Genomic DNA, 24,283 nt, shown 5'->3' with positions numbered 1-24,283 from the left:
AAAACAATATTTACGCCAACAATGACAACGCGTGTAATTCATGATCGATTTTAATGACAAGGTCTCACTTTAAATACAAAAGTTTAATTTAGGAATTCCTTTTTTTCGAATTTTGGAAAAAGCTTTTTATTTGTTTATAAGCTATTTTCGAAAAAAAAAATATTTTTTAATACAATTGTGTTCAGGAAAAAAAAGCTTTTTCAAAAATGTGAAAAAGTAAGATTTTAAGTTAAATCTTCGTCTTTAAAATGAAATCTTGTTGATTAATTTTATATTTTGTAATTTCGTTTTTTTTTCCCCAAAGAGATATTAATTGTATTTTTAAGCAGCTAACTTCATTATAAATCATATTGTTATTATATATTTTGATAGTTAACATTTGAAGGTATACTTGTAAAGAATTCTGTTTGATTATTTTTTATTGGTGCCTTATAAAATGTGAAGAATTAAAAGCAGTATTTTCGGCATATTTTACTTGTTTATTACCAAAAAAGGTAAAAATATTGGTAAAAAAGAAAAAAATTATGTGACCTATATGAAATAGATGTCTTATTAAAATGCCAGTGCTAAAACTGATTTGTAAAATTTTATTTCGTAATTTTAATATCAAAGATACACCACGTTCTAGAAGACCAATTAAAGCTGATAAAAATAAAATAAAGCTATTGATTGAAACAAAACATAACAACACGAGAAATTGCTATGAAATTAAATTTGTCGAATTCGACTATTTATGATCACATGAAACGAGTTGATTTCGTTTCAATGCTGGATATATGGAATTTACACATTCTTAAAGAGAGATTAATATTATCACATTAATATTTGTGATTTACTCCTTAGGCATCAAATAATAATCCATTTTTAAAACGATTAATAACTGGCGAATAAATAAAGTGTATAAATAATGGATTGTCTACAACAATAATAATTCGAGCCATTATTATTTGTTTCGGTCTTTACAAAATTTCTTAAATGGTAAAACATTCTTCAAATGAGAATGTCAAAAATCATTTCAATCAGTTTTTTTTTATGAACATGGAATTATGTTACAAGCAGAAAAATATTAAAAGATATTGAATCAAAATGGTCAATGTATAATTAAATAAAATATTTATATATTATAAAAAAATTGTTGTTTATGTTTACAAAACAAACAAAAAAAACAAAAATAATTTCCGAACAACCCAATATATTGTATTTTATTTTTTTAAATATATACTTTCTATTTAGTTGATATAAATCATCATAACACCAGGCGTAAAATGCTATAAAAAATATATTTTTATTGCTTTTATCCAACTATTGGATTGGCAACTAAGTGATTGCGCATTTTGTCGATATATGGACTTTACACTTTCCGCAATCACTTAGTTTCCAACCCAATATTTGTCAATATTATTAGATACTTATTGAATTGTATTGAAATATATTATTATTTGTAATATTATTCAATAACATATATTAAATTTATTGTAATTATAGGATAGCTTTATAATTTACACTGAGATAGACTTTGTGTAACTATCTTGTTTGTTAAAAAATTATCTATCTCTTTAGAATTAAATCCTAATTCAGTAAGAATTTCAATACTATGTTCTCCTTGTTCTGGAATTTTACAAGTTGCCATTGAAATACCAGGTGTACGAGATAATCGTGGTGCAGGATTTGGTATTGCACAATTATCTTCTGTAACTTTGAAAGTTTCATTTTCTTTATTATGTGGATGATGAGGTGTATCTTTTAAATTTAAAATTGGTGTTACACAAGCATCCACACCATCAAAAATAGCACACCATTGAGCCTGCGTTTTTGTTTTAAATATATCAACAAATAATGCATGATTTTTATCAAAATTTCCAAATTGTGGTACTTCATCCTCAGATAAACCAAGTTTCTCTAACAAAATATTATAAAATTTTGACTCAATAGCACCAACTGCCATATAACGTTTATCCTTTGTTTCATAAGTATTATAAAAATGTGTGCCAGTATCTAATCTACAAGAATATGTTTTAATTACTATAGATAAATTACAATCCCATGATAAAATAGGAAAAAAAAATAGCATCCTCACAAATTCTGACCACGTGGGTTACCCCAAAGAGTATCCACTGACTGAGATCTAAAGAACCAACTTCCTAAATATGCTGTACCTTCTACCATAGAAATATCTACTACTTGGCCTAAATTACTACGATTACGTTCCAAAAGTGCTAAAAGGATACCTAAGGCACACATTAAACCACCACCAGCAAAGTCAGCAACTAGATTGACAGGCGGTGTTGGTTTCTCTTTAGCACGCCCAAATAAAGAAAGTAAGCCTAAATGAAAACAATTCATTTGCTAAAGCAATAAAATATATAACAACTTTGCAAAATAAAAAATATTAATATTTATACATTTGAAAAAAAAAATATATATTAATACCTGATAAACCTAGAAAATTAATATCATGACCTGCCATATCTGCATAAGAACCTTTTTGCCCAAATCCATTTAATCTGGCATAAATAATCCGTTTATTTATCTGCATTATATCATCAGGTCCAATTTTCATTTGTTCCATGACACCTATTACATAAATTGTATAAAAATATATATATAGATATGTATATAATGACAGAAAATAAAAATAGAATAAAAATCTTATTTTTAGATTTATAGAAAACTATATTATTGACCTCTACGAAAAGGATCTATTATTACATCAGTATGACTACACATTTTCTTTAAAATATCTATACCCTTCTCTGTTTTCAAATTTAATGCTATAGATCGTTTTCCTTGAGCAATAAAATCTGGTAATACCTGGGAATTTTTAACCTAAAACAAAAAGAATATATATAATAATAATAATAATAATAATAATATTTATAGCAAGTAAATAAACTCATTAATATAGTAAAATTGAAAAATATTCTTACTTCAATTTATCGTACTTACTTTATCTATTCTTATTACAGAAGCTCCAAATTCTGCTAATAACATTCCACAAAATGGTCCTGGTGCAATTCCAGCCATTTCAATAACTTTTATCCCCTTTAATGCCATGTATAGTCAAAATTAATGTTATTTTTGTTAAAATTGCTTGATTACTAAAAAATAGTCGTCCAATAAAAATACTTGTTTTCACTGTAGTGTATGTGTCTTCTTGTTGCCTCCAAATGCTATCTGAGTGTGATATTAAATATACTTCCTTTGCTATACTGATAAAATATAAATAAAATATAGAATGCATCTAATATGCATATAGTTAATATACAAAAAATGAAATGCATAATCTATACTATTTTGAATTAATTTTCCATTTATTAACATATATAAATAAAAAATGTATATGCTTGAGTATGTGTGTGTGTGTGTGTAATAGATATATATATAGCATAAAGTCATGCATTATCTTCTGTTACTAAGCAACATGATGACGTATTTATAGTACAGTCAATCTTAAGTAGAAAGAAGAAAGATTTTACTTTTTCTTTGCCTGAAGCAAAATTATTCCAAATATGACTGAACATTTTCGAACAAAAGCTTAAATATTTATCAAGACTCTACCATAGTGCTGAAATTTATTATTTACAATGGATAAAGCATGATTTAAATATATTTTATTTTATATTATTTGAAAGTTTAGAGTTTAAAACAGTGTTTACTTGAAGTTAATTATATATTTCAATAAAAAAAAATGATACGATTTCACAACAGCGAAATTAATCTCAAAAGCAGTGGTACGTATAATGTATTTATTATATTCTTTATATAATAGTTGTTGAGTCTTTTTGTTTGAGTACCTATATATAAGTATTCTTTTTTGCATGCATGTATATTCCAAACCTATGACGTTCCAAATGTTGCCTGAGTTTGGAGTAATGTGAGTCTTAATTTTTCCAAAGCTATTTGCCAATATATAAATTTGGCCATATTTTTATTATTTACAAGTTAATATGTATATTATATGAAGAAGCAGAAAAATGCTTTTAATTTATCACAATACACCAAATGTGTTCTATATGACATAAATATAAGAATTTATATAATAAAAAATTATTGTATATAATTATTTTTCTATTTAGTGTATAACCTGGCTGGAGAAAATTATTTTGAACAGTTGTCTGCCTATAATTCTATGCGATTTCACATACGTCGAGTTTTGTTAGCAAAAAGTGTTGTGGATACTAAAAATAAAAAATATATAAATAATAAGAAAAAACAGTTAAAAGTACAACTTCCCAGGAGATTCAGTTTAGATAATTTTGTTGACCAATTGGCTTTTGATACCAAGCATCATCCTATGGTATGTTCATACATTTTTCAATGTGTGTATATATATTATAGAATATATTAATACAATATACTAAATATAAAATTGTTTAAATTTCTTTGATGATATTATATTAAATAAAACAGGATATTCTTCGGATGAATTTAGATAAATATTCTTCACATTACGCAAAAGAAGTGAATTGTGAAGTATATCCATGTAATATAAACAACATAGATCTTTCACGATTGAAAATGCAAGCTACTGATACCGAGAGTAACGATCAAAATATTTATCAAAATCATTCAGTGCCAAAATCAAAAAAGATATTATCACAAAGTCGACAAAAAACTACTGGAAAAAAGCATATCAAAGACTTGAATTCAAAAAAACATAAGCAACATTTACAATGTATCATTCAGAGGTAAGATATTAATTTTGATTGACAATTCTTTTTAAGTAATAGATTTTAAGTAAAAGATTTAAGTAATTTCTTGTAATAGCCATAATAATATTCGAATTGACATTAAATGTTGATTAGAATTTTCTTTAAAAAGAAAATGCAGGTGTAATGAAAAACCAGTTTATGTTACCTGTGAAAATCCTTTCAAATCACCCACAAATCTGTATCTTTCTGATTCTGATACAAGTTCCAATTCTGTTGTACAAGAAGATCATGCTTCTTCGTCATTATCAAGTCCAATACAAAATTATACACGTAAACATACAGAAATTCAAGCGAAAGAGGATGCAAGATACATTAAGTTTGCTTATGAGATTACCAAAGAAATTATTAAAAGTGGTATATATACTGATAAAGAACTGAATGAAATATTTAAAAAACATTTAAAACGATATAGAACTACACTTGATCTGGTAAATATATGCCTATCTATATAAGTTGTAACTTTAAATTAAAAAATATATTAAAATCTTATTTTATTTCTTATATAGCATAGAATGTTAAAAGAGATATATCAATTGAAAACTTTCTTAAATATGTCAGAAAAATCTGATGAATCGGATGATGATGATATAGAATTTTTTAATATAAATCAAATACAGCAACATGAAATCAGACCACCAACTCCACCAAAGGTGCTGGATGAGAATAAAGTAATAGGAAAGTTATTATCCTATCAAAAATTAATGGAAACTCAATGTAATAAAAAACCAAGATGTCGAAAGTCAGTTGTTTTGATTGATGCAAATCCAGAACTCCTTGTAACAGAGCGTGATGTGCTTACATCATTATTAGAAGTTGGCATAGATCCTAAACAAGCAGAAAATATTTGTAAGAGTTTACAGAATAAGAGCATGGAAACAGTCCTTAACAATATGGTATAGTTTTCATAATCTATTTTGTTACATTATATTCCAAAATTATTTTTAACAGTTGATATAAATTTTATAGGCAGAATTAAACATAGAAACATTTTCTAATAAATCAGAAGATGTGAATTTTCAAACAGAGAGTACAACTTGTATAGAAATGAATGAAGATGAAAACGAAGATTTTATTAACAATGAGATATTGAAAAAAGAGAATAATAAGAGCTCAACCACTGATGATCTTTCATCAAAACAAGATGAAATAATCCAAACACCGCGAAACCCAGTAACTCTACTCAATGATAATTATACAGAGCCGTAAGCTACTTTTATTTTGCTTCATTATATATTTCTGTAAAAACTTGTAAAAATGCGTATAAAAATTTCAGTTTATTTATTTTGTTATCTGTAGCAAACAGAGCAGCTGATAATATTTGTTACTCTGTATATAGTTAACAAATAAGTTTATGTTTTTGTGGTGTAAAATATATTGATATTGTGTTAATTGTATATACATTAATTATATTAGTGTATGTAACAAGTAATTGTAAAATTATAAATAAAATTTATGCACAAGAATGTGCTCGACATTTTCACGATTACACCAAGAAGAGCCATTGAATATTGCGGATGAGATCATTCAAACAGAAGAAGTACAAATAAGTGTTGGTTCAAGAAAAAAAATAAACAAATTAGGAGTGCACATAACAGAAATGTATGAAGAAAAGAAAAAAGTTATAAATGAAAATATGCAGATTCCAAGTATTGTTCAAACTGATGTCCTCGCATGGAGTCGTGAAAAAATAGCTGAAATCAAAGCCAATACATCACATATTACTGAGAATAGACCAGAAGAAAAAAATGGTTATGAATATCGGATACCGATAACTAAATCAACACAAGAACTTTTTTTAAATAAAAGAAAGAAAAGCCCAAACAATTCTCGCATAAATGGCCAGGTTTATTTTATATTAAGATATAAATTATAAAGGAAAAAAGAATGCATAACAAATATTGATGATTTTTAGGCAAGGCCAACAACACAAACGAAAAAATTTAAGAAAGAAACAACTTCATCAAAATCTGAAAATTCAAAACCTGTTGATAATAATAAGTTGATGAGACGTACCTCTACTAAACCAACAAAAGGTGCATCGCCAAAAAAAGTCAGAGAATTAAATAAATTAGTACCAATTTCTAACAAGATGAAGAATTCTAAAGCAAAAGAAAAAATTAATGAACCAATTCAAAATTTATTGCCATGCGTTTCAAATACTTGTGGTATCTGTATTACGAAATTGGACATGTATAAAAGGAAAAATTCAAAATGTATTACTAAGGACGAGGAATTTGAAAACCATATAATACAACAAAGAAGTGAAAAGGTGAGAAAATTTAACTCAGATGTAGAAAACTTATTTTTTTAAATCATTAATAATTTAACATGATACAGGAACTAGATGAAATAAGAATGAATGTATCAGATAATAATTTAACATGATACAGGAACTAGATGAAATAAAAATGAATGTATCAGAATTAAATAAATATGAATCAGTAGCTAACGGAGATATAAAAACTTCTTTAAATGAAATTGAGAAGAATGACAAAGAAAAAATTATAAATGTAAATGATGTAACATAAAATAAAAACATCTTTATAAGTTGCAATCATCTATAATATAAATATTGTATGTATACTTTATGCTTAAATATTAATGCTCTATTTTTTTATATTTCTATAAATGTTAAGGACCGTTTAATATTTACAAAAGATACACTTACATCATTGCATACATATTTATTTTTATATTTGTAAGTGTAGTATTACAGAGATTCCCATTGTTTCGAGAATATCATGTGAAACTTGTTTTCCTTTATTTTTTTTTTCTTTTTTGTAATAAAAATAAAATATACAGTAAAAAATATATGTCTCGCTTGTGTATGTACATACACATAATTTATCTACAAATAATTACACGATGCACGTATAAACGTGCAAGTCCAAACAAGTATGCACAGTTAAATCACTGTGGTACACGAGTATACTAATATTTTATACATTGCAAATAAATTTTGTATAATAGTCTATTTGTATCTATTCAGAATAAGACTTGCTTATTCCTTTCATTATCACACTCGGGTTGTTTTACCCCCAAGTTCATGACTATATAGGTCTATTTGTGCACTGTGCTTTGTACATTTGTTACATCTCTTTTTTTTTCAGAGAATTCGAGATACAAATACTTAAGTATCATAATATAAAATACAATTTTCAACTAAACCATTGTAGATACTTAATAATGCTTAATAATTAAAAATGGTAACCATAAAAGAAAATAATAAGACAGTATTCGCCAAAGTACACTAAAGAGAAATAAAACAAGATCTGTGATATTCGATATATGCAGGCTAATGACTGTTATTTGTAATATCTAACACAAACTCAGTTAGCTATTAAAAATATAACGTCACTTTTGAAATGTATATAACTACACTATATACCATAAAAAAGAAAATAAAAGCATTCAATATTGCATTAACTGCCATCAGAAGCATTAGAGGAAGTATCTTCAAGTTCTGGAGCACCTGGTTTACGGTTCAATATATTTGAAATATCCATTAAACGTCTTACAGTAAAATCTGGTTGTGGATCTTCTATAGATAAGCGTGGTTTATCTATAGTAGGTATCCATACAGTGGCGCCAAAGCCTGCTTCTATTCCACCTAATTTATCAAAACATATTATTAATAGATTTATATATTAAATGTGTTTTGTTTGTACAAACGTGAATTATTACATGAATTATTAAAGATGTAGATATTTGATGTTTTCTATTATACATAGATAACATACCTAAGATATCTGTTTCTAATTTATCACCAATCATTATACAATTACTTGGTGTCACATTAAGAAACTGACATGCCTCTTCAAAAATTCTTGCTTCTGGTTTTTCCCATGGCAAGTCACCTGATACTAAAATAATATCAAAGTATTGTTCTAATGAAAGCTTTCTCACTTTCTCCCATTGCGCATTTGATGGTCCATTCGTTATTAATCCCAATAAATATTTTTTTCTCAACCGACGAAGTAATAAGATTGTATCAGATTCTAATGCCAAATATTGGTATCTTAAATATAGCCAACGTTCGTAAATTTTTTTGGCTAAATATGAAAACTTTTCTCCTAATGCTTTATTCCATAATATCATTCGCCAGGCATCTAATGTGCACGTGATATTATCTGGACATTTTCTGAAGAGCTTCAAATATGTAGTTGTAACTTTTATGGATACTTCTTCAGGAATTCCATATTCTTGTGTCAGCTCCTCGGCCAGCTAAAGATACATATATAATGTCACTGATTAGATTTAGATTTTTCTTTCATTTTTCGTTTCAAGTAATGTTAAGAATGATGAATGAAAATGAAAAATGAGAGGAAACTAAAGGATAACAGTGATCACCACATTCAATAAATTTCTGTTTATAAAAATACTTTCATATTACATTATAACACTTGTTTTATTAAACACAAGATGTTATAATATATGACAAATTAAATTATTAATTAAACAATGTAATCATAAATAAAGTATAATTCTTTGAAGTGGATAAAATATTGAACGTGGATATGTACAGTTTAAAAGAGACTTCACAGGATCAAAGGACAGAAGCGATCATTTAGGAGTATAGGACATTAATTCATATTAATGATTACCTAGAAAATGCATTGATTCATTGAAATACTCGAGCCGATTAGTGGACACTCGAAGTAGCACCCGCGGACGTTGCTGTAATCACAACAAAATCAGTTGTGCCAACAACAAATTTATGATGCTCCAACTCTATAAGTTGTGGCTATAAGATTTCTGGATACAGAATCACCCATCCATTAGATTAAATAATAATTAAAAGAGATTAGATATTCGACCACAACTATAAGATACGTTTACATTCATGTTTATAATGAATGTTGTAATTTGTTTTCAGAATCAATAAAAAGAAAAAGTAAAGGTAAATCGTAACAGCATTTACTTTAATAAAAAAAAATGTTTGTCTCATGTTACAAAGCTGTAAATATATTTTTCTTTAATGGCAATCTTATTTTTCTATTTCTATTATTACAAATGAAATTAGGAACAAAGATATTGCAGTATCTATGTTATTATATTTTATAGTTATTTATATGTATGTATATTGTTATAAATTTTATCTTTTTTATTACATATTAAATTTATACCATAAACCATATTTACTATATTGTAAGTATATTGTTCCTTTTTATATATACATTTTTCTAGATATATTTTCTAAAAAATATTTAATGATAATTTATACAGATTTTTGTAATTTTTTGTTACCAATATAAAATTCAATTTTATTATTTCAACAAGATTATATATATATATATATATATATATATATATATATATATATATATATAATATTATAAAAAGTTTTTATTTAATAACATAACAAATTACATCTATAAACAGAATATAAAAAAAAAAATAAATGAGTAAATTAAACATATTCTACAAATGTATGTATATTCATAGTAAAAACATGTAGAAAAGTTTGTTTTTAGAAAATCCTGTTTGTTTCCTGATGCCAAAGACAAACTATTTCCAGATACATTAATATCTAAATTTACATTCGAATTACGTACGTATAGACAATTTTGATGAATAGACAAATTCTTAAGAGGTTCTAGAGTTTCAGCTGAATGAAAAGTTCTTGTAAGTAATGCAATCAAATAGCTGTTTATAAGGATATAATTTTTTCATCATTATAATTTAATGTTATAACTGATATATAATAAAATATTAAATTTTTTAAACATTTTGCAGCACTTTATATACATAAATTATTCGAAGTAGAATACAATAAATTTATAAATTCTATTTCTAATTGTACAAAGCATATAGAATCTTGCAAAAATTAATAAAAATTACTTTTAAATAGATTAAAAATTATTAATAAAAAATTTTAATCTCCAAACAAGTGTTTTCCAAGTTCCATCATACGATGATTTCTGCAAACTGTCAATGCTCCACATTTTTTCAAAACTGCTGCAACACCCTGATCTGCCTGTACCAAATGACATAGTAGATCTTCGAAGGCAGATTTTACATTTGGTTGTAAACTACCTATTTTAACTTTTTTCAAAGTTTCAATAATTTCTTCTGCCCATCCAGATTCAATTGTAAATTGTGATAACCATGGTATTACTTGTAATACTCCAGCCATTGTTTGCATTCCAAGAAACCAGAGCTCCATAAGTTCCATCCAACGTTCTTTATAGGACATAGCAACAACTAGTTCAGTTGGATCATTACTTTCATCTATTATATATGCATCCCATAAAAATCTAATAGTAGCTTGAATATAACGGCATATTGAAAAATCATTCTTTTTAATACGTTTTGCTTGTTGCTTTAATAATAAGAGTCCTAGGACTGCTAAATGACCATGAAGAACTAAATTCTCTGGCATTTGTTTCAATTCTGGAAGATTATTGAAAATGAATTTCAATAAAGAAATATATATGGGAGATTCCTCTACTAATTTGGCTTCTAGCACAGTTATATTCATTAAAACATTGCATATAGAAACCATTGCTGTCCTTGAATCCTTCATTTCTTCTAAAGTTTGTAAATCCAATTCATCTGTTTTATCTGTTTCTTTCAATGCTTTTAAGCGTTCCGATCTTGGAACTGGTGGCTTTTTATAATGTACTATTGTCCAATGATAAGATAAACTTTCAAATAAGACTTCATCTTGTTTGTGAGTAAGTAAAATTTTTCTAGCATCCTCTTCTACTGCTAAATAACACAAAGCTGGTAAAAGTAATCTTAATAAATCAACTTCACTTAGTGGATCACGTGGTATAGATTCAACAGAGGATGATCCTTCTTCATTTTTGGTACTTCCACCTTTAGCACCTGCTTTTGCTTTTTCTGCAAGTTTTCTATTACGATAGGCATAAAATGTATCATTGGCTATTGTTAATACAAATGGCAATACCGCATAAACTTGTGGTCTCATTGCAGTTGTTTCTTGTGCTAGCCATGCTGCAAGTACTCTAATCATTGCACAAACGAAAATACGTTCCTTGATATCAGTTAATTCTTTCATTTTTGATACTGAATTTAATAGGCCAATAATAGCAGCAAAGGCACCTTTCAAAGCTGTATATAAAGATTGTTTTTCTTTTTGTTCTAGATCTAATTGATCTGAGATAATATACATAAGAGAAATTTCAAGAATTACAAAACAAGCTGTAACTAATTCGCCATTTGCAACAACAGTTTTAAGCTGATGACCCTCCAATTGCATTCTAACTTCTATTGATCCTAATTGAATTAACAATAATATAAGTATCTTTGGTTTTTCCTTATTTAACATGGTCCATTCAGCACCTAAGAGATCCATCATAACTGAAGCTAATTTCAAAGCTGGATCTCGTTGATTTTTCCCTATCTTTGAACCAAGAATGTCGCTCAATCCTTTGTGGATACTAAGAGGCCAAGATTCATCTTTTGCAGTCATTGATATCAATTCTTTTCTACAAGAAATCAATAATGCCTGCAAAATACTTGATAATTTAAATTTTCTCTCTGTGTGATCCGTTTCAAAATCACATGCAATTTTATTCATAATTGCATGAAAGGGTACTGTATCAGTCGCATCCCAAGCATCTGGACCATATCTTCCAACTAAAGTAACTAAAATGTCTAAAGCTTCGTCGGTTTGAAAACTTTTTTCTGAATAAATGTCACACATTTTAGATATTGCTTTATGTTCCAGGAGTATTTTTTGACCTGGTAAAAATTGTGCAATGCTTTGTAAGCATCTATAAGCTTCGCTAACAATAATTAACATGTCATCAGCTGCATCTTCATCAGCTTGAGAAATAATTTCAAGAAGAGCAGGTACATGTGTTATCATATCCGGATGGGATGCTAATTCTGGCTCTCCACAAAAGGCAGAAAGGATGGATAGTGCTACTGATTTGTACACTTGTGCTGGACAATCAACAGGAACTGTATCACTTGATAATAATTTCTTTACAAATTTTGTACCAATGGCTTCAAAAAGCATTTGTTTAGCAGCTAGATTACAATCCTTGGCATTTACTAATTTAGTTACCATGAAAAGAACTGCAAACTTTTCTGAGTCGGTATTAACCGACTTTAAAATGGCAACGCATTTTTTTACATCCTCTGGAATACTCATATTGTTGCTTTATTTGTATCAATGTATTTTAAATAAATATTTATATGTATGTATATATACAAAATACAGAAATATATCACTGGCCACTTTTCACAAAGTGCATCGAATAAATGATGCTCAAAAATTATAATATATTCATAAGAATCCACAGATTAAGAATGCTCTGGAGTCACGCCTTACACGTACCACTGTCGAAAGGAAACTGGCATAGGAGCTTAGCTAGGACAAACACCTCAAGCACTATAGCCTTGCCCTTTGACACGTTCTCTCTTTCGGTATAAAAATAACTTCTTAGTTTCAATCTATAGTACGTACGTGTAAACGCTTTCGTGAAAAAGTGAAGTAAGCTTCCTTTCTTCTTTTTCTTCTCTTTTTTCTTTTTCTTCTTTTTCTCTCTTTTTCTCTATCTCAAAAAACTAATTCTTTATTATCCATATAATAACGTTGATTTGAATTTAATCCTTCTTATCGATGATATCAAACGATCGAGTTTGTAATAATTTCTTTTTATATATATATTTTTTTTCTTTTTATATAATTAAAAAATATTCAATATTAATTTTTTTTTTCTTTTTTTTTGTTAAGAATATTGAGCAATTCAATTTCATCAATTATTTTCGAATTGTCTCCTTTGTTTAAGACAAAACGATAACATTCGGAAATCTTCGTTTGTTCGTATCGTTATTCCTTTGAAGAAACTCTTAAGAACGATGTGCAAAAGTAAATACGTGGGTGGTATCCAAAGAAGAACGTTAAAAAACACGTTGCTTCGTTCGTAAGCACTTTCTGCGTCTTGCGCTTAGAAGACGATGAAAAGATACCGAGGGGTAACGGCGCGGTACGTACGAAAATAGTCGTCGCGAAGAAAGTGCTATAACGGGGAGTCGGCTCGAATTACAATCGCCAAGGGGGACGTATCTATTTCGGGTATGATCCTCGTCGTCGAGAAGGGAGAACTTTCAAAGGGTAAAACGTCGCGTATCTTCCCGCGAAGCTTCGTTGCAAGAACAACGTACATAAAACGAGACACGTCTGACCTCTGGCGACCTACCGATTCACTCTCTCTCTTTCAAATCTATACTATACGTAATTATATATGAATGTATCATTGAACGGTACGCATGTATACTATGTGTATATATATATATATAATATATATATGCTACACCACCGAATACACATCATACATACATACTACATGCATATATATATATATTATATATATATATATATACACAAGTATATTATACAGCATAGATAAGATGAAAGAATGAAAGAGACGGAATGAGAAAAGGAAAGGAGCAAAGATAGTCTCCTAAATATAAATGGTTTGAAACATATTATATACATATACATATATATATACCTTTCGACAGGTTCGACTATCAGCTTTTCTCGTTTCGATGAGAGTATTGTCCAAATCGAAGAAGATAGCATTTATGCCAGCCAAGCGAAAGTTCTTCGTACTGAAAGTCGCCATTGTATTTTAAAAAGGATGCGTATTCTGTACAACCATGCGTCGGTGAATTTGCCAATTAATTTCACTTGATGACTAGCGCATATGAACGCTCGAACGGTCGTCCGCGTTTAACGGTTTTCTTCCCGTCCTCTTTCTTTTCTCTCTCTCTCTCTCTCTCTTACGTCTTTCCTCCTTCCCACTTTTTTTTATCCTCTTATCAAATGGACGTCACGACGCGCCACGTTCGATTCGCCACACAAGCTTTCCTATTTCCCCTACTCCCATATTTTATTATTGTGATTAGATCGTGAACTTTTTGCGTCTAAGACGTCATCATTATATCATTAATTCTTGATCTCGTGATGCATGTTTACTTCATATTATATATCACTTACAGCGTAGTAATTGTGAACTTTGATTTGTACGTACTTTGAAAACGACGGATCATTTTATCAAATAAAAGAAAAATAAAAGAAAAAATATTTGCTTTTCAAGGCATTGTTCCAACGCGATCGATTCACGTAGTGACATCTGGTGAGATATCAAAGAATTTTATTAATATATTTGACAACTGGTAATATTTTTTTTAAACTTTAACTTTTGTCAATTTGTCGTGATAACAATTAAAATAATTAGATTTTCTCCAAGTACAATATTAATAATCTGTAATAATACGTTTAAATTTATATAAGTTTCATAATAATAGAACAATTTATTAATCTTTTTATATTTGCTATAAAAATGGCATATATCGACTGAATTTTAAAGAAATATCACTAAGCGCTAGTTGTTATTATATATTTATCATCAGTAACTTTCATTAGTTCTCAAAGAAATCGTAAGGTGTCCCATAATTTCCGCCCGATAACTATGATTTCGAGTACTTTGTGAACAGTGTAGTTTTCACTTTCTTGTTGTGAGGTCTTATAACCTATTTTGTACGATTATATATCAAACCTATATTATTCAGTATTAAGAATCTCTATTATAAGAAAAAAGTAAAACAAATACTTAATTTGTTTGATTAACAAAACATAATACTATTATTGTGAAATTTTAAAATGTGTTCAATATAATTTATGTTTACTTAGCTTAAACAAAATAAACAGTGAATTTAAGGCCATTGATGCCTTTAATGTCATATAAAATTAAGATAAATTAATTTTAGGATAATTTTTGTATTTATGATAAAGTTATATTTGAAAAAAAAAAGACGAAATTAATAAAGTATCTTTATCATAGGTCTGAAAGTATATGAAGATTTTGATATAAAAAAATTGATTATTAATTACATTAATATATTTTTGTGAATAAAAATGGCACACTATAAAGGAGCTGCCAGTGAAGCTGGCCGTGCGATGCAACTCATGAAAAAACGTGAGATTGCACAGCAAGAAATAGAATTGCGAAAAAAGAAAATAGAAGATGACTTGAAAATTCATAATATAGAAAACAAATTTGCCACGCATTATAATGCTGTGGAACAGCAATTAAAAACATCTACCATTGGTCTTGTTACTTTGAATGAGATGAAAGCTAAGCAAGAGAACATAGTAAAGGAACGTGAAAGGAAACTTGCACAAAAGGAACAAGAAAAGGAACAAGAAAAAGAAAGAGCACTTGCCGCAAAACAAGCAGAGAAAAATAAACAAAAAAGACAAATACAAGCATTATCATTTAACTTAGATGAAGAGTCTGAACAATCAGATGAGGAATCTGATGCAAAATCTGATAAGTCAGAAAAATCAAAGAATGAATGTTATGGTCCGGTTATAAAAAAAATTAAAAAGAATCCTGATGTGGATACGAGCTTTTTACCAGATAGAGAAAGAGAAGAAGAAGAAAATAGATTAAGAGAAGAATTACGACAAGAATGGGCTCAAAAACAAAATGCATTAAAAGAAGAAGAAATAGAAATTACTTTCAGTTATTGGGATGGATCTGGTCATCGACGTAGTGTAATTATGAAAAAAGGTAAATGTTTATATACATTAAAAATATTATAAAACTGTATGAATCTATGATTGTTTAATATTGTTGTTTCTGTATATTTGTAAATTCAATAGAAGTCAATATTAATTGTTATTAGTTTATACTATTTACAGGTAATTCAATTTATCAACTCCTTCAAAGATGTCTGGAAGTTTTAAGAAGAGAATTTAGTGAGCTTAAAACTGTAATGGCAGACCAATTAATGTATGTCAAAGAAGATCTTATTTTGCCACATCATTATACTTTTTATGACTTTATTGTCACCAAGGTATTTTATTTATAAATAATAAAAATATTGTTCAACTACTATACTGTATGTGTTGACAGGTGAATGTGTGAACATTAACATATATATTATAAATTTTATTTATTTCAGGCAAGAGGGAAGAGTGGACCTCTTTTTACATTTGATGTTCATGATGATATTAGAGTTATGCATGATGCTTCTGTTGAAACGGAAGAATCACATGCGGGGAAAGTCTTATTAAGGTAGAATTTTTCTGCCTTTAATATATTTATAATAAACTAAATATTATGAATATAAAAATAATGATTACAATTTTATATATATTTTAGATCATGGTATGAAAGAAATAAACACATATTTCCTGCCAGCAGATGGGAACCTTTTGATCCAACAAAAAGTTATGACAAGTATACGGTTTCGGATAAAAACAAAAAGAAGGATTTAATAAAATAATACATTTTAAATTGTATAGAAGATTGTAAAAATCAAGAAAATATTATGTTTAATGTTTTATAAATATTATATAACATAATAGATTAAAATACTTTGTAGGTAACTGTCTTTGGCATTTAATATTTAAAACATATTGTTCATTCTACTTTTGTCTAAATTAGATAAGTGACAAAGTATTCAAGTTGTTTATATTTAAATGTAGTATGAATGTGTTTTTATATTGACAAATTAATTATAACTTTGTAAGATAAAATATTATTTATTTAACTTCAATTCCAACTTTTAATCTTTCTGTAAATAGCATAAAATAAAAGACGTTTATTAGAGATTATATATATATATGTTATTTCTTATCCTTGTACGACATAATTTTATATAAGAGAGAAAAGTTATGAAAGAATCATCAATTTTTTTTAGAAGACGTTATTATTTGTTACCATCAGCAGATGAAGCCATTGTTATTTTCGAATCTTCTAATAATTCTATTAGAATTTCTTCATCTACATTTTGCAAAGTACTTATTGTTGATACAGTGTTAACTGGCTTACTTATTGAATGCGCATTACATATATTTGATGACAATTGCATATCTTTTTGTATTCCAGGCTTTTTATAATTTTTATCATTTTGTAGTATCTATCATTTTACAAAATATTAACGATATTTTAAATTATGTTAAAATATTTGAATCACTCACTGAAATTTTTTCGCTTAATTCACGTAATAATTTCTTTTCTTCATCATTAACACAGTAAGGATTATTATTAGAATGGATAATGTCGTCATTCTTATCAATCATATCTCCAAACAACATTGCCATTCTTTGTTTTTTATAAGTAGTATTAGGAAACATTTTTGACTGATATGTGACTAACTGTTAATATTAATATTTTTATTAAATTCCTATCAAAATAAAAACTCGTAAAGAAACAAATAAAATATACTGTTTTATTCTTCTTATTAAATTTATATCCTTTCTTTCTTGTTTCTAATAATTGTTCGTGTATATTTTTTATTGCATTTACTTCTTCTTTTATCGACGTTTGTTGATTATTCGAAATTTCAGTATTACGCGTGTCATTATGCTTAATTCTTTCACGTACATTCGTAAGTGCTTATTTATAAATAAAGAAAAGAAAGAGGTATTAATTAATAATATATAATATATTATTATATGTAAATGTTCATTCATTTATTACCGGATATGCCAGCATATTCATTGTACAAACTAAAAAATTGTTGTGTATTTTCAGCTAATTTTCCAGTTTCATGTGGTACATTCTCTAATATCTCTTTCAATTTTTCACGATTTTTATATTGACATAACAAAGTTTCTTTCATCTCTTTCTGTGTTAAGAATCATCTTAAATATACTTTGTTTTCTCTCTGATTTACTTATTAAAGTAAATAAGTTAGACACGATCGTCATTTAATATGTATATATATATATATGTATGTATATATGTATATATATATATATATATATATATATATTCGAACTTGCAGAATATATTTACCTCTACATTATTATCAAATTTTTTGATAGCAATATCCAAACTCTCTACCTTCGATATTTGTTTTTCTAATTCCTCGTTCATCGTATTTATGTTTTTCAAATCACATTTATTAAGATCATTTTTCAGATATGTTTTACCGTTATTTTCATGATTATCTTACAATGAATCGTCCAAATTTCAAAAGACATTCTTAATAAATGCTATATAATTTTTATTACCTTCAATTTGAAGACCTTCTTGTAAACACGTGAAAAATTCAAATTCTCGCCGATAACCTAATGGCGTTAATTCTTTCAATTCAGTTATATCTTCTTGCCAAGTTTCTTTCGTCGATCTATCTATTATCGAACCAGTAATAAATTCAAAACTAATATTTGTATTTACAAAGAAAAACTAAGAAACGAAACGATACGAAGCCAAATATAATAAAAATCATGACGTAAGACCTTAAAAAAATTTTGATTGAGCCGTACTAAATTAAACTGTCCAATCAAAATTCAGGAAAATGACTCTACGACTACGTCACGATATTATCGTGGTGGAAAGATTTGAATTACATTCATAAAAACTATGACGACACGAAGATTATCGTCGTAATTAAAATGGAAAAAAGATGACGAAAAATACATAAAAGATTGTTGACAAGATTAAATTCTAAGAAATACTATGTCCGATGAAAAATCCATTTGTTACGGTTTATTATCGGGTTCCATGGTAGCAGCGTTTGCACCTGTATTAAGTAACCTGATGGTACCTCTGTTAACCTTCCACGATATTTCAGAGTCTTTAAGGCCTTGTCCCTCCTCATCTTGTATCACATCCGAACACGTATCGTCTGCCATTGAAACGTCATTAATTTCCAAATCAATCGAAGAATTCGATCGTGTATTTGATGTATCCATTTTCAATGAATTTATTATCTCTATCGAGGATATCGTATTTCCTTCGGAATTGGTGTTCGATCGTTCGGAAATTTCTTTTGTATTATCCGATACAATCCAATGATGTCTACCGCTGGCCAATGAATTACGCGGATCATAATTTTTATTTGTTCTACAGAATGATTTAGAAGATGTTTTGTTATCTTCCTCATCGCTACTCCCTTCCGTACAAAGTTCTTCTCCCGATATCCATAATTCTTCTTCTTCCTGCAAAGCGGTAAAGAATTCACATGACATTACTTCTTTTTTTTTTTCGGAATTAATGACCGACAAATTGGTATTTTTTTTTTTTTCGTGGGAACGTTTGGAGAAGGGTGGAGGGAGTCAATGAAATTAGATAACTGTACAAACGTACTATTACTATGCTATATTCTCGATATAACGAATCTTACGAATGATATGTAAGCTGAAAAAGGGGGTCAAAGCAATATATATACGTATATATGTATATATGTATATATATATAACATACATATATACATATATACGTATATGATATGATATGTATATGTATATGTATATAATATGTATGTATATGATATGTATGTATATGATATGTATGTATGTATATATATACATATATATATATATCGAAATATATATATATATATATTTCGAGTTACGTGTCATCTCACCTCTCTTTTTAATCTGGCAAGTTGAGACTGTATTGCCGGTTTCGTGAGGTTATCTTTCCCCGTACGTTTCGATGAATTTATAGACATATTCTATATATCCCCTTTTGATGATGTTATTGTTGTTATTTGTTGGTTGTTGGTTGTTGTAAGGGATGACCGAATAATAAACGAAACTGAGCAAAACTTCAAATTAAATATCAATTTTTGTTATGATCAAGTTGGACGAATAAAAAAAAAAAAAAAAAAAAAGAAGAAAAGAAAAAGTACAAAGAAAAATATTTAATGATCGACGATTGTTGAATCATAATAAGTACATATTAGTGTAGCTTTTTTTTTTTTTTTTTTTTTTTTTTTTTTTTTTTTTTTTTTTTTTTTTTTTTTTCATGAATTTAAAACGCTCACACCAAAAGAGAGATGCTGAAAATAGGATATCTATTTGTGGTCGACAAAGAGGACGAAGTCATCACGGTCTTCCTTTTTTTTGTTTCCTCATCGAGACTACAGTCGAGACTTTTTATCTCTCTTTTTTTTCTCTCTCTCAATGCTGAATACTTGACGCGTCTGCGTTCGCGTTATCTTGCAATGGTTATATATCTCTCTTCTCTATCTCTCTCTCTCTCTCTCTCTCTTTCACATACAATTCAATCGATTCAAGGTATCGAAAGACCTTGAACTAGCAAATGTAGAGCACACATACACACAAAAGAAGCCGGTTAATGTCATTAAGTTTTATACTCTTGATCAAATTCGTTATTACTGATCATTTAATCGATAAGAAGCGATAAATATAATTGATGTTCGCACGTTGATAACGACTTATCGAAAAAAAAAAAAATTCAACTTATTATAGAAAAAGGTGAGACAGATAAACGAGCCGTTATCGTGTACTCGTGCAGACGTTTATTGTTATGCAAAACGTAGTTTATTTTTCGCTTCACCAATGAACTTTCACGAAACACTTTTTTATGTTACTTTGATGTTACATATGTAAAGTTTAACGAACACTACAATTCAAACTGTCGACCAATCAGCACGCATACTCGCGAAATAGTGATATCGTAACTTTGAAAGATTTGAATGAATATAAAAATTATGCATATCGACTTCAAAATTGTTATTATTATTATTATTATTATTATTATTATTATTATTATTATTATAAATAAAAATATTATAAATTATTCTAGAATTTCTTTCTTTTTCTTTATCTCTCTCTCTCTCTCTCTCTCTTTCTCTTTTTCTTTATCTCTTGTATCTTATTTTAGATTTTATGTCATCTTAAAAAAAAAAAAAAAATAGAAAAGGAAAAAGAAAAAAAAAGTTAGAAAGAAACATTAATGCAAATTATGAAATAGATCGGTTAAAATGAATTAAAATTAAATTATATTCGAATGTTATTAATTTATATCGATATCACTTTTCACATTCGCGATTAAAATAATGAGAAATGTTTTTCCCTAAATATTTCCTGACGTTTTTCCTGATTCCGTACGTACGATGATAACCGATGCCCGAAAACTGCACACTGGCTTTGAAATCACGACAGCGGCGGCGCTTACGGACAAACACAGCTGGATATATAAATAAGCGTATCATCTCGCTTGCGCGGCAAACCCAGGTGCGTTTCTACCGTTTACAGCCACCGTGCTCTAGTTTTCGAGTTCTTCTTATTCAAGGACGGATTTACATGTATATTAGAGAGAAAAACAAGGATGTATTTCGTTTGAAATGTTTATACGATTGTGAAAGTTGTGAGAAAAAAAAAAAAAAAAAAAAAAAAAAAAAAAAAAAAAAAAAAAAAAAATTAATAAACTATAATATTATTTACAATCACGATGTTGTTGGTTTGATCGAATTTGGATCCATATACGTGATCTCTTCTGGAAAATGATCCATAATAATAAATTTCTTCTCACTGGGTTGATTCAGAGTATTCAAATAACCAAACCAATAAATAACGAGACCAGGACCAAATCTATTCCAATAACTTAGAAATTGTTCCTTTATATATTTTTGATGCATTTCAGGATTACCAAAACGTGCCTTTGATTCAATCCAATTAACAACGAAACCATTCACCGCAATAGGAACTTCCAGTTTAAAATCTGGCGTTTTGTCGTATCCTCTTGATCGTAAATGTTCTTCGTTACGAAACGCGAGATTCCGTTCTATCAAATAATTCTGTAATTTCATCTCATATTCTTGACCTATCGAACTAATATTTTCTTATTAATATAATATAAATAATAAATTTTGATGAAAAACAAATAGAATACATACTTGCCCATAGCATCTGCTATCGGTCCATAAAGATCATCGTATAATATACACTATAATAAAAAATAATTAATAAATATTATCTAAAGTTATTATATAAAAATAATTCTAAGAGATTTTACCAAATACACCTCATAAGATAGATCCTTATCTTCTATTAGAGTTGTATCCTTAAAAAGTCGGCTAATATCCTTTCGAGAAACTAAAAGAAAGTAATTTAATTTGTTTATAACTATAAAAATGTATAGTATATAATTTATGATATTTTAATGACAAATGTTTGTACTAATATACAAATGTTTTACCAGTAGAATCTTCCTGGCCACAATGTTTTTCTAAAACATTACGCGCTAATAAAGCTGGTGGTGCATCTATGTCTTTTGCCATTTTTAATAAGATCCCTATAGGTTCTCCATTCTGTACAGCTTCTATGTAACTGTAAATTACAAATAAAGTATATTAATAACATATCTAATAACAATATTAATAATAATATATTTAACGTGTTGACTGTCATGGTACTTTTCAGGATTCTGATGTAAAAAGCCAATTTAATTTATACTAGTAGTATTAAACTACAAGATAACTTATAGTTGGTATCCTAGGCAATATTTAGATATGCAATAATTACACATAATTACATATGTAATGATGTTTTTAGGATTAATTGTATAAAATATTAATAAACATGAATTCTATTGTTAGTTGTTATTAGTTAGTCTTATTGTTAGTTTACCTACCTATTTATTTTGTATGTAATTATTACTTGTTAGGTTTTTAGCAAACTTCGTTAATATTATGATTGTACAGATATAGCCTTCTGTTAATAAAATTCAAATACAACACTACTTTAGGTATAAAATTTCTTTTAAATTCCAAGGTTAAATAGAATACACTTACCTTTCATAATAATTTTTATTGGGACCAAACATTTTAGTGTGATTGATCTTCATCTTTTGTTGTATCTCTAACGATAATATACTGTACAATGTATTATTTGGCACACTAAACAAAGGTAAAGTAATTTGTACTTGTCACTGAAATAGTTTTTCATAAAACATAAAATACAAATGCATATATATTAATTAAATATATGTTGTCGTGAAAAATAAATTACAAGTATAAATATAATTTTTGTAAACAAACGATTAACCTACTTGTCGTATTTTTCCTTTAACATTTTTGCACAATCCTTCGACAATCCGTGAAATTGTCGGATTGAAGTTATTATCTGATTATACAATTCGAGCTGCATATTTTATTTATTATGAAATGTAAATTTGAAAAGAAATGTATAAAAAATAAGTTCGTCGAACTTTGAAGGATCTTCGTTTATTGTAACAGAATGTGAATCAGTGTTGCCAATATATAAAAATTTTCAAGCTTTTCTAATTAATTAACAAAATCTATTAGATTTTATGAATAATTTAAACAGAGTATATTTTTATGTTTATCAGTGTTTTTTTTTTTTTTTTAATGAATATTATATAAATAATAACATCTCTATGAGTTTCTTTCTTTTAGCTTTATTAGTGTTTTATCAGAGGGCGCACTAAATGAAGCGAAAAATTCACTTTCGATATATCTTTCTTTGACAGTTAATAATTTATGGTATGCGCAAAGTTATAGCTTGTCAGAAAATCGGTTTTTGAAAAAATGATATAAACACAGACGTATGAAATTTCAAATGTACGAAATTGAAAAATAAATAAGTGCCCTATTCTTTATTGTTATATAATATAACTTATGTTGTATATTTTAAAGGAAATGATTAAGAAATAATTAATAAAGTTTTTAAATAAGTTATGTTTTATAAATTTTCATGAGAAATTATTTGTCCAGTGTATTTAGGTGACTAATAATAATAATTACAGTGGCTAATAATAATAATAATAATAACAATAATAATAATAATAATAATAATA

The 24,283-nt window shown here is 27.5% G+C and overlaps 8 protein-coding genes across 17 annotated transcripts; 3 read left to right on the top strand and 5 right to left on the bottom strand.

Annotated features, from left to right (window-relative positions):
• Positions 1–1,175: 1,175 nt before the first annotated feature.
• On the bottom strand, positions 1,176–3,243 carry LOC124428023 (alpha-methylacyl-CoA racemase). 3 transcript variants are annotated; one of them, XM_046971585.1, is made up of 6 exons: positions 3,127–3,243; positions 2,947–3,042; positions 2,685–2,826; positions 2,431–2,574; positions 2,078–2,324; positions 1,176–2,000 (listed from the first exon to the last, which is right to left on the bottom strand). In XM_046971585.1, the coding sequence occupies exons 2-6, from the start codon at positions 3,022–3,024 to the stop codon at positions 1,493–1,495; spliced, it is 1,119 nt and encodes a 372-aa protein (XP_046827541.1). In that variant the 5' UTR covers positions 3,025–3,042; positions 3,127–3,243; the 3' UTR covers positions 1,176–1,492. The 3 variants fall into 3 exon arrangements, with proteins under 3 accessions (XP_046827541.1, XP_046827542.1, XP_046827540.1); XM_046971586.1 differs by having other exon boundaries at positions 2,748–2,826; positions 2,947–3,237; XM_046971584.1 differs by lacking the exon at positions 3,127–3,243 and having other exon boundaries at positions 2,947–3,080.
• Positions 3,244–3,389: 146 nt separating this feature from the next.
• On the top strand, positions 3,390–6,150 carry LOC124428019. 4 transcript variants are annotated; one of them, XM_046971571.1, is made up of 7 exons: positions 3,390–3,731; positions 4,077–4,297; positions 4,411–4,688; positions 4,822–5,140; positions 5,219–5,605; positions 5,679–5,914; positions 5,986–6,101. In XM_046971571.1, the coding sequence occupies exons 1-7, from the start codon at positions 3,689–3,691 to the stop codon at positions 6,050–6,052; spliced, it is 1,551 nt and encodes a 516-aa protein (XP_046827527.1). In that variant the 5' UTR covers positions 3,390–3,688; the 3' UTR covers positions 6,053–6,101. The 4 variants fall into 4 exon arrangements, with proteins under 4 accessions (XP_046827527.1, XP_046827528.1, XP_046827529.1 ...); XM_046971572.1 differs by having other exon boundaries at positions 3,401–3,731; positions 6,009–6,150; XM_046971573.1 differs by lacking the exon at positions 3,390–3,731 and adding an exon at positions 3,749–3,874.
• Positions 6,151–6,174: 24 nt separating this feature from the next.
• Positions 6,175–7,282, top strand: LOC124428027. The gene is made up of 3 exons (XM_046971592.1): positions 6,175–6,555; positions 6,625–6,981; positions 7,050–7,282. The coding sequence occupies exons 1-3, from the start codon at positions 6,175–6,177 to the stop codon at positions 7,095–7,097; spliced, it is 786 nt and encodes a 261-aa protein (XP_046827548.1). The 3' UTR covers positions 7,098–7,282.
• Positions 7,283–7,381: 99 nt separating this feature from the next.
• Positions 7,382–14,460, bottom strand: LOC124428026 (N-acylneuraminate-9-phosphatase). Its single transcript, XM_046971590.1, has 3 exons — positions 14,204–14,460; positions 8,453–8,936; positions 7,382–8,322 (listed from the first exon to the last, which is right to left on the bottom strand). The coding sequence occupies exons 1-3, from the start codon at positions 14,315–14,317 to the stop codon at positions 8,135–8,137; spliced, it is 786 nt and encodes a 261-aa protein (XP_046827546.1). The 5' UTR covers positions 14,318–14,460; the 3' UTR covers positions 7,382–8,134.
• LOC124428018 (neurochondrin homolog) lies at positions 10,132–14,194 on the bottom strand. Its single transcript, XM_046971570.1, has one exon. The coding sequence runs from the start codon at positions 12,835–12,837 to the stop codon at positions 10,588–10,590; it is 2,250 nt and encodes a 749-aa protein (XP_046827526.1). The 5' UTR covers positions 12,838–14,194; the 3' UTR covers positions 10,132–10,587.
• Positions 14,461–14,649: 189 nt separating the features above from the next.
• LOC124428025 (protein FAM50 homolog) lies at positions 14,650–17,321 on the top strand. Of its 3 annotated transcripts, none has more exons than XM_046971588.1 (5): positions 14,650–14,830; positions 15,539–16,270; positions 16,402–16,556; positions 16,665–16,777; positions 16,865–17,321. In XM_046971588.1, exons 2-5 carry the CDS (start codon positions 15,613–15,615, stop codon positions 16,986–16,988), a joined length of 1,050 nt encoding a protein of 349 aa, XP_046827544.1. In that variant the 5' UTR covers positions 14,650–14,830; positions 15,539–15,612; the 3' UTR covers positions 16,989–17,321. The 3 variants fall into 3 exon arrangements, with proteins under 3 accessions (XP_046827544.1, XP_046827545.1, XP_046827543.1); XM_046971589.1 differs by lacking the exon at positions 14,650–14,830 and adding an exon at positions 15,221–15,294; XM_046971587.1 differs by lacking the exon at positions 14,650–14,830 and having other exon boundaries at positions 15,372–16,270.
• Positions 17,322–18,155: 834 nt separating this feature from the next.
• LOC124428028 lies at positions 18,156–21,284 on the bottom strand. 2 transcript variants are annotated; one of them, XM_046971594.1, is made up of 3 exons: positions 20,484–21,284; positions 20,082–20,264; positions 18,156–19,653 (listed from the first exon to the last, which is right to left on the bottom strand). In XM_046971594.1, the coding sequence occupies exons 2-3, from the start codon at positions 20,166–20,168 to the stop codon at positions 19,195–19,197; spliced, it is 546 nt and encodes a 181-aa protein (XP_046827550.1). In that variant the 5' UTR covers positions 20,169–20,264; positions 20,484–21,284; the 3' UTR covers positions 18,156–19,194. The 2 variants fall into 2 exon arrangements, with proteins under 2 accessions (XP_046827550.1, XP_046827549.1); XM_046971593.1 differs by having other exon boundaries at positions 20,082–20,254.
• Positions 21,285–21,826: 542 nt separating this feature from the next.
• Positions 21,827–24,217, bottom strand: LOC124427842 (CDAN1-interacting nuclease 1). 2 transcript variants are annotated; one of them, XM_046971205.1, is made up of 6 exons: positions 23,516–24,217; positions 23,259–23,363; positions 22,664–22,794; positions 22,481–22,560; positions 22,362–22,411; positions 21,827–22,296 (listed from the first exon to the last, which is right to left on the bottom strand). In XM_046971205.1, exons 1-6 carry the CDS (start codon positions 23,611–23,613, stop codon positions 21,912–21,914), a joined length of 849 nt encoding a protein of 282 aa, XP_046827161.1. In that variant the 5' UTR covers positions 23,614–24,217; the 3' UTR covers positions 21,827–21,911. The 2 variants fall into 2 exon arrangements, with proteins under 2 accessions (XP_046827161.1, XP_046827162.1); XM_046971206.1 differs by having other exon boundaries at positions 23,259–23,395; positions 23,516–23,676.
• Positions 24,218–24,283: the final 66 nt, after the last annotated feature.

This window comes from Vespa crabro, chromosome 11 (assembly GCF_910589235.1).
Source record: "Vespa crabro chromosome 11, iyVesCrab1.2, whole genome shotgun sequence".
NCBI classification, from domain to species: domain Eukaryota; kingdom Metazoa; phylum Arthropoda; class Insecta; order Hymenoptera; family Vespidae; genus Vespa; species Vespa crabro.
This window is presented reverse-complemented; position numbering and strand designations above follow the sequence as displayed.

Coding starts and splice junctions, on each gene's coding strand:
- LOC124428019 (XM_046971571.1), top strand. CDS start 3,689: ATGATACGATTTCACAACAGCGAAATTAATCTCAAAAGCAGTG. Junction 4,689..4,821: donor TTACAATGTATCATTCAGAG/GTAAGATATTAA, acceptor TTCTTTAAAAAG/AAAATGCAGGTGTAATGAAA. Junction 5,141..5,218: donor ATAGAACTACACTTGATCTG/GTAAATATATGC, acceptor TTTCTTATATAG/CATAGAATGTTAAAAGAGAT.
- LOC124428026 (XM_046971590.1), bottom strand. CDS start 14,317: ATGGCGACTTTCAGTACGAAGAACTTTCGCTTGGCTGGCATAAATGCT. Junction 8,937..14,203: donor ATAGTCGAACCTGTCGAAAG/GTATATATATAT, acceptor ATGTATCTTTAG/CTGGCCGAGGAGCTGACACA. Junction 8,323..8,452: donor ATTAGAAACAGATATCTTAG/GTATGTTATCTA, acceptor TTGATAAATTAG/GTGGAATAGAAGCAGGCTTT.
- LOC124428023 (XM_046971584.1), bottom strand. CDS start 3,054: ATGGCATTAAAGGGGATAAAAGTTATTGAAATGGCTGGAATTGCACCA. Junction 2,827..2,946: donor CTGTAATAAGAATAGATAAA/GTAAGTACGATA, acceptor TTTTTGTTTTAG/GTTAAAAATTCCCAGGTATT. Junction 2,575..2,684: donor AATAGATCCTTTTCGTAGAG/GTCAATAATATA, acceptor TTTATGTAATAG/GTGTCATGGAACAAATGAAA.
- LOC124428018 (XM_046971570.1), bottom strand. CDS start 12,837: ATGAGTATTCCAGAGGATGTAAAAAAATGCGTTGCCATTTTAAAGTCG.
- LOC124427842 (XM_046971205.1), bottom strand. CDS start 23,613: ATGCAGCTCGAATTGTATAATCAGATAATAACTTCAATCCGACAATTT. Junction 22,561..22,663: donor TGGCCAGGAAGATTCTACTG/GTAAAACATTTG, acceptor ACTTTCTTTTAG/TTTCTCGAAAGGATATTAGC. Junction 22,412..22,480: donor TATCTTATGAGGTGTATTTG/GTAAAATCTCTT, acceptor TTTTTATTATAG/TGTATATTATACGATGATCT.
- LOC124428027 (XM_046971592.1), top strand. CDS start 6,175: ATGTGCTCGACATTTTCACGATTACACCAAGAAGAGCCATTGAATATT. Junction 6,556..6,624: donor ATTCTCGCATAAATGGCCAG/GTTTATTTTATA, acceptor GATGATTTTTAG/GCAAGGCCAACAACACAAAC. Junction 6,982..7,049: donor TACAACAAAGAAGTGAAAAG/GTGAGAAAATTT, acceptor AACATGATACAG/GAACTAGATGAAATAAGAAT.
- LOC124428028 (XM_046971594.1), bottom strand. CDS start 20,168: ATGTCTATAAATTCATCGAAACGTACGGGGAAAGATAACCTCACGAAA. Junction 19,654..20,081: donor TTGCCAGATTAAAAAGAGAG/GTGAGATGACAC, acceptor ACCGCTTTGCAG/GAAGAAGAAGAATTATGGAT.
- LOC124428025 (XM_046971588.1), top strand. CDS start 15,613: ATGGCACACTATAAAGGAGCTGCCAGTGAAGCTGGCCGTGCGATGCAA. Junction 16,271..16,401: donor TAGTGTAATTATGAAAAAAG/GTAAATGTTTAT, acceptor TACTATTTACAG/GTAATTCAATTTATCAACTC. Junction 16,557..16,664: donor ATGACTTTATTGTCACCAAG/GTATTTTATTTA, acceptor TATTTATTTCAG/GCAAGAGGGAAGAGTGGACC.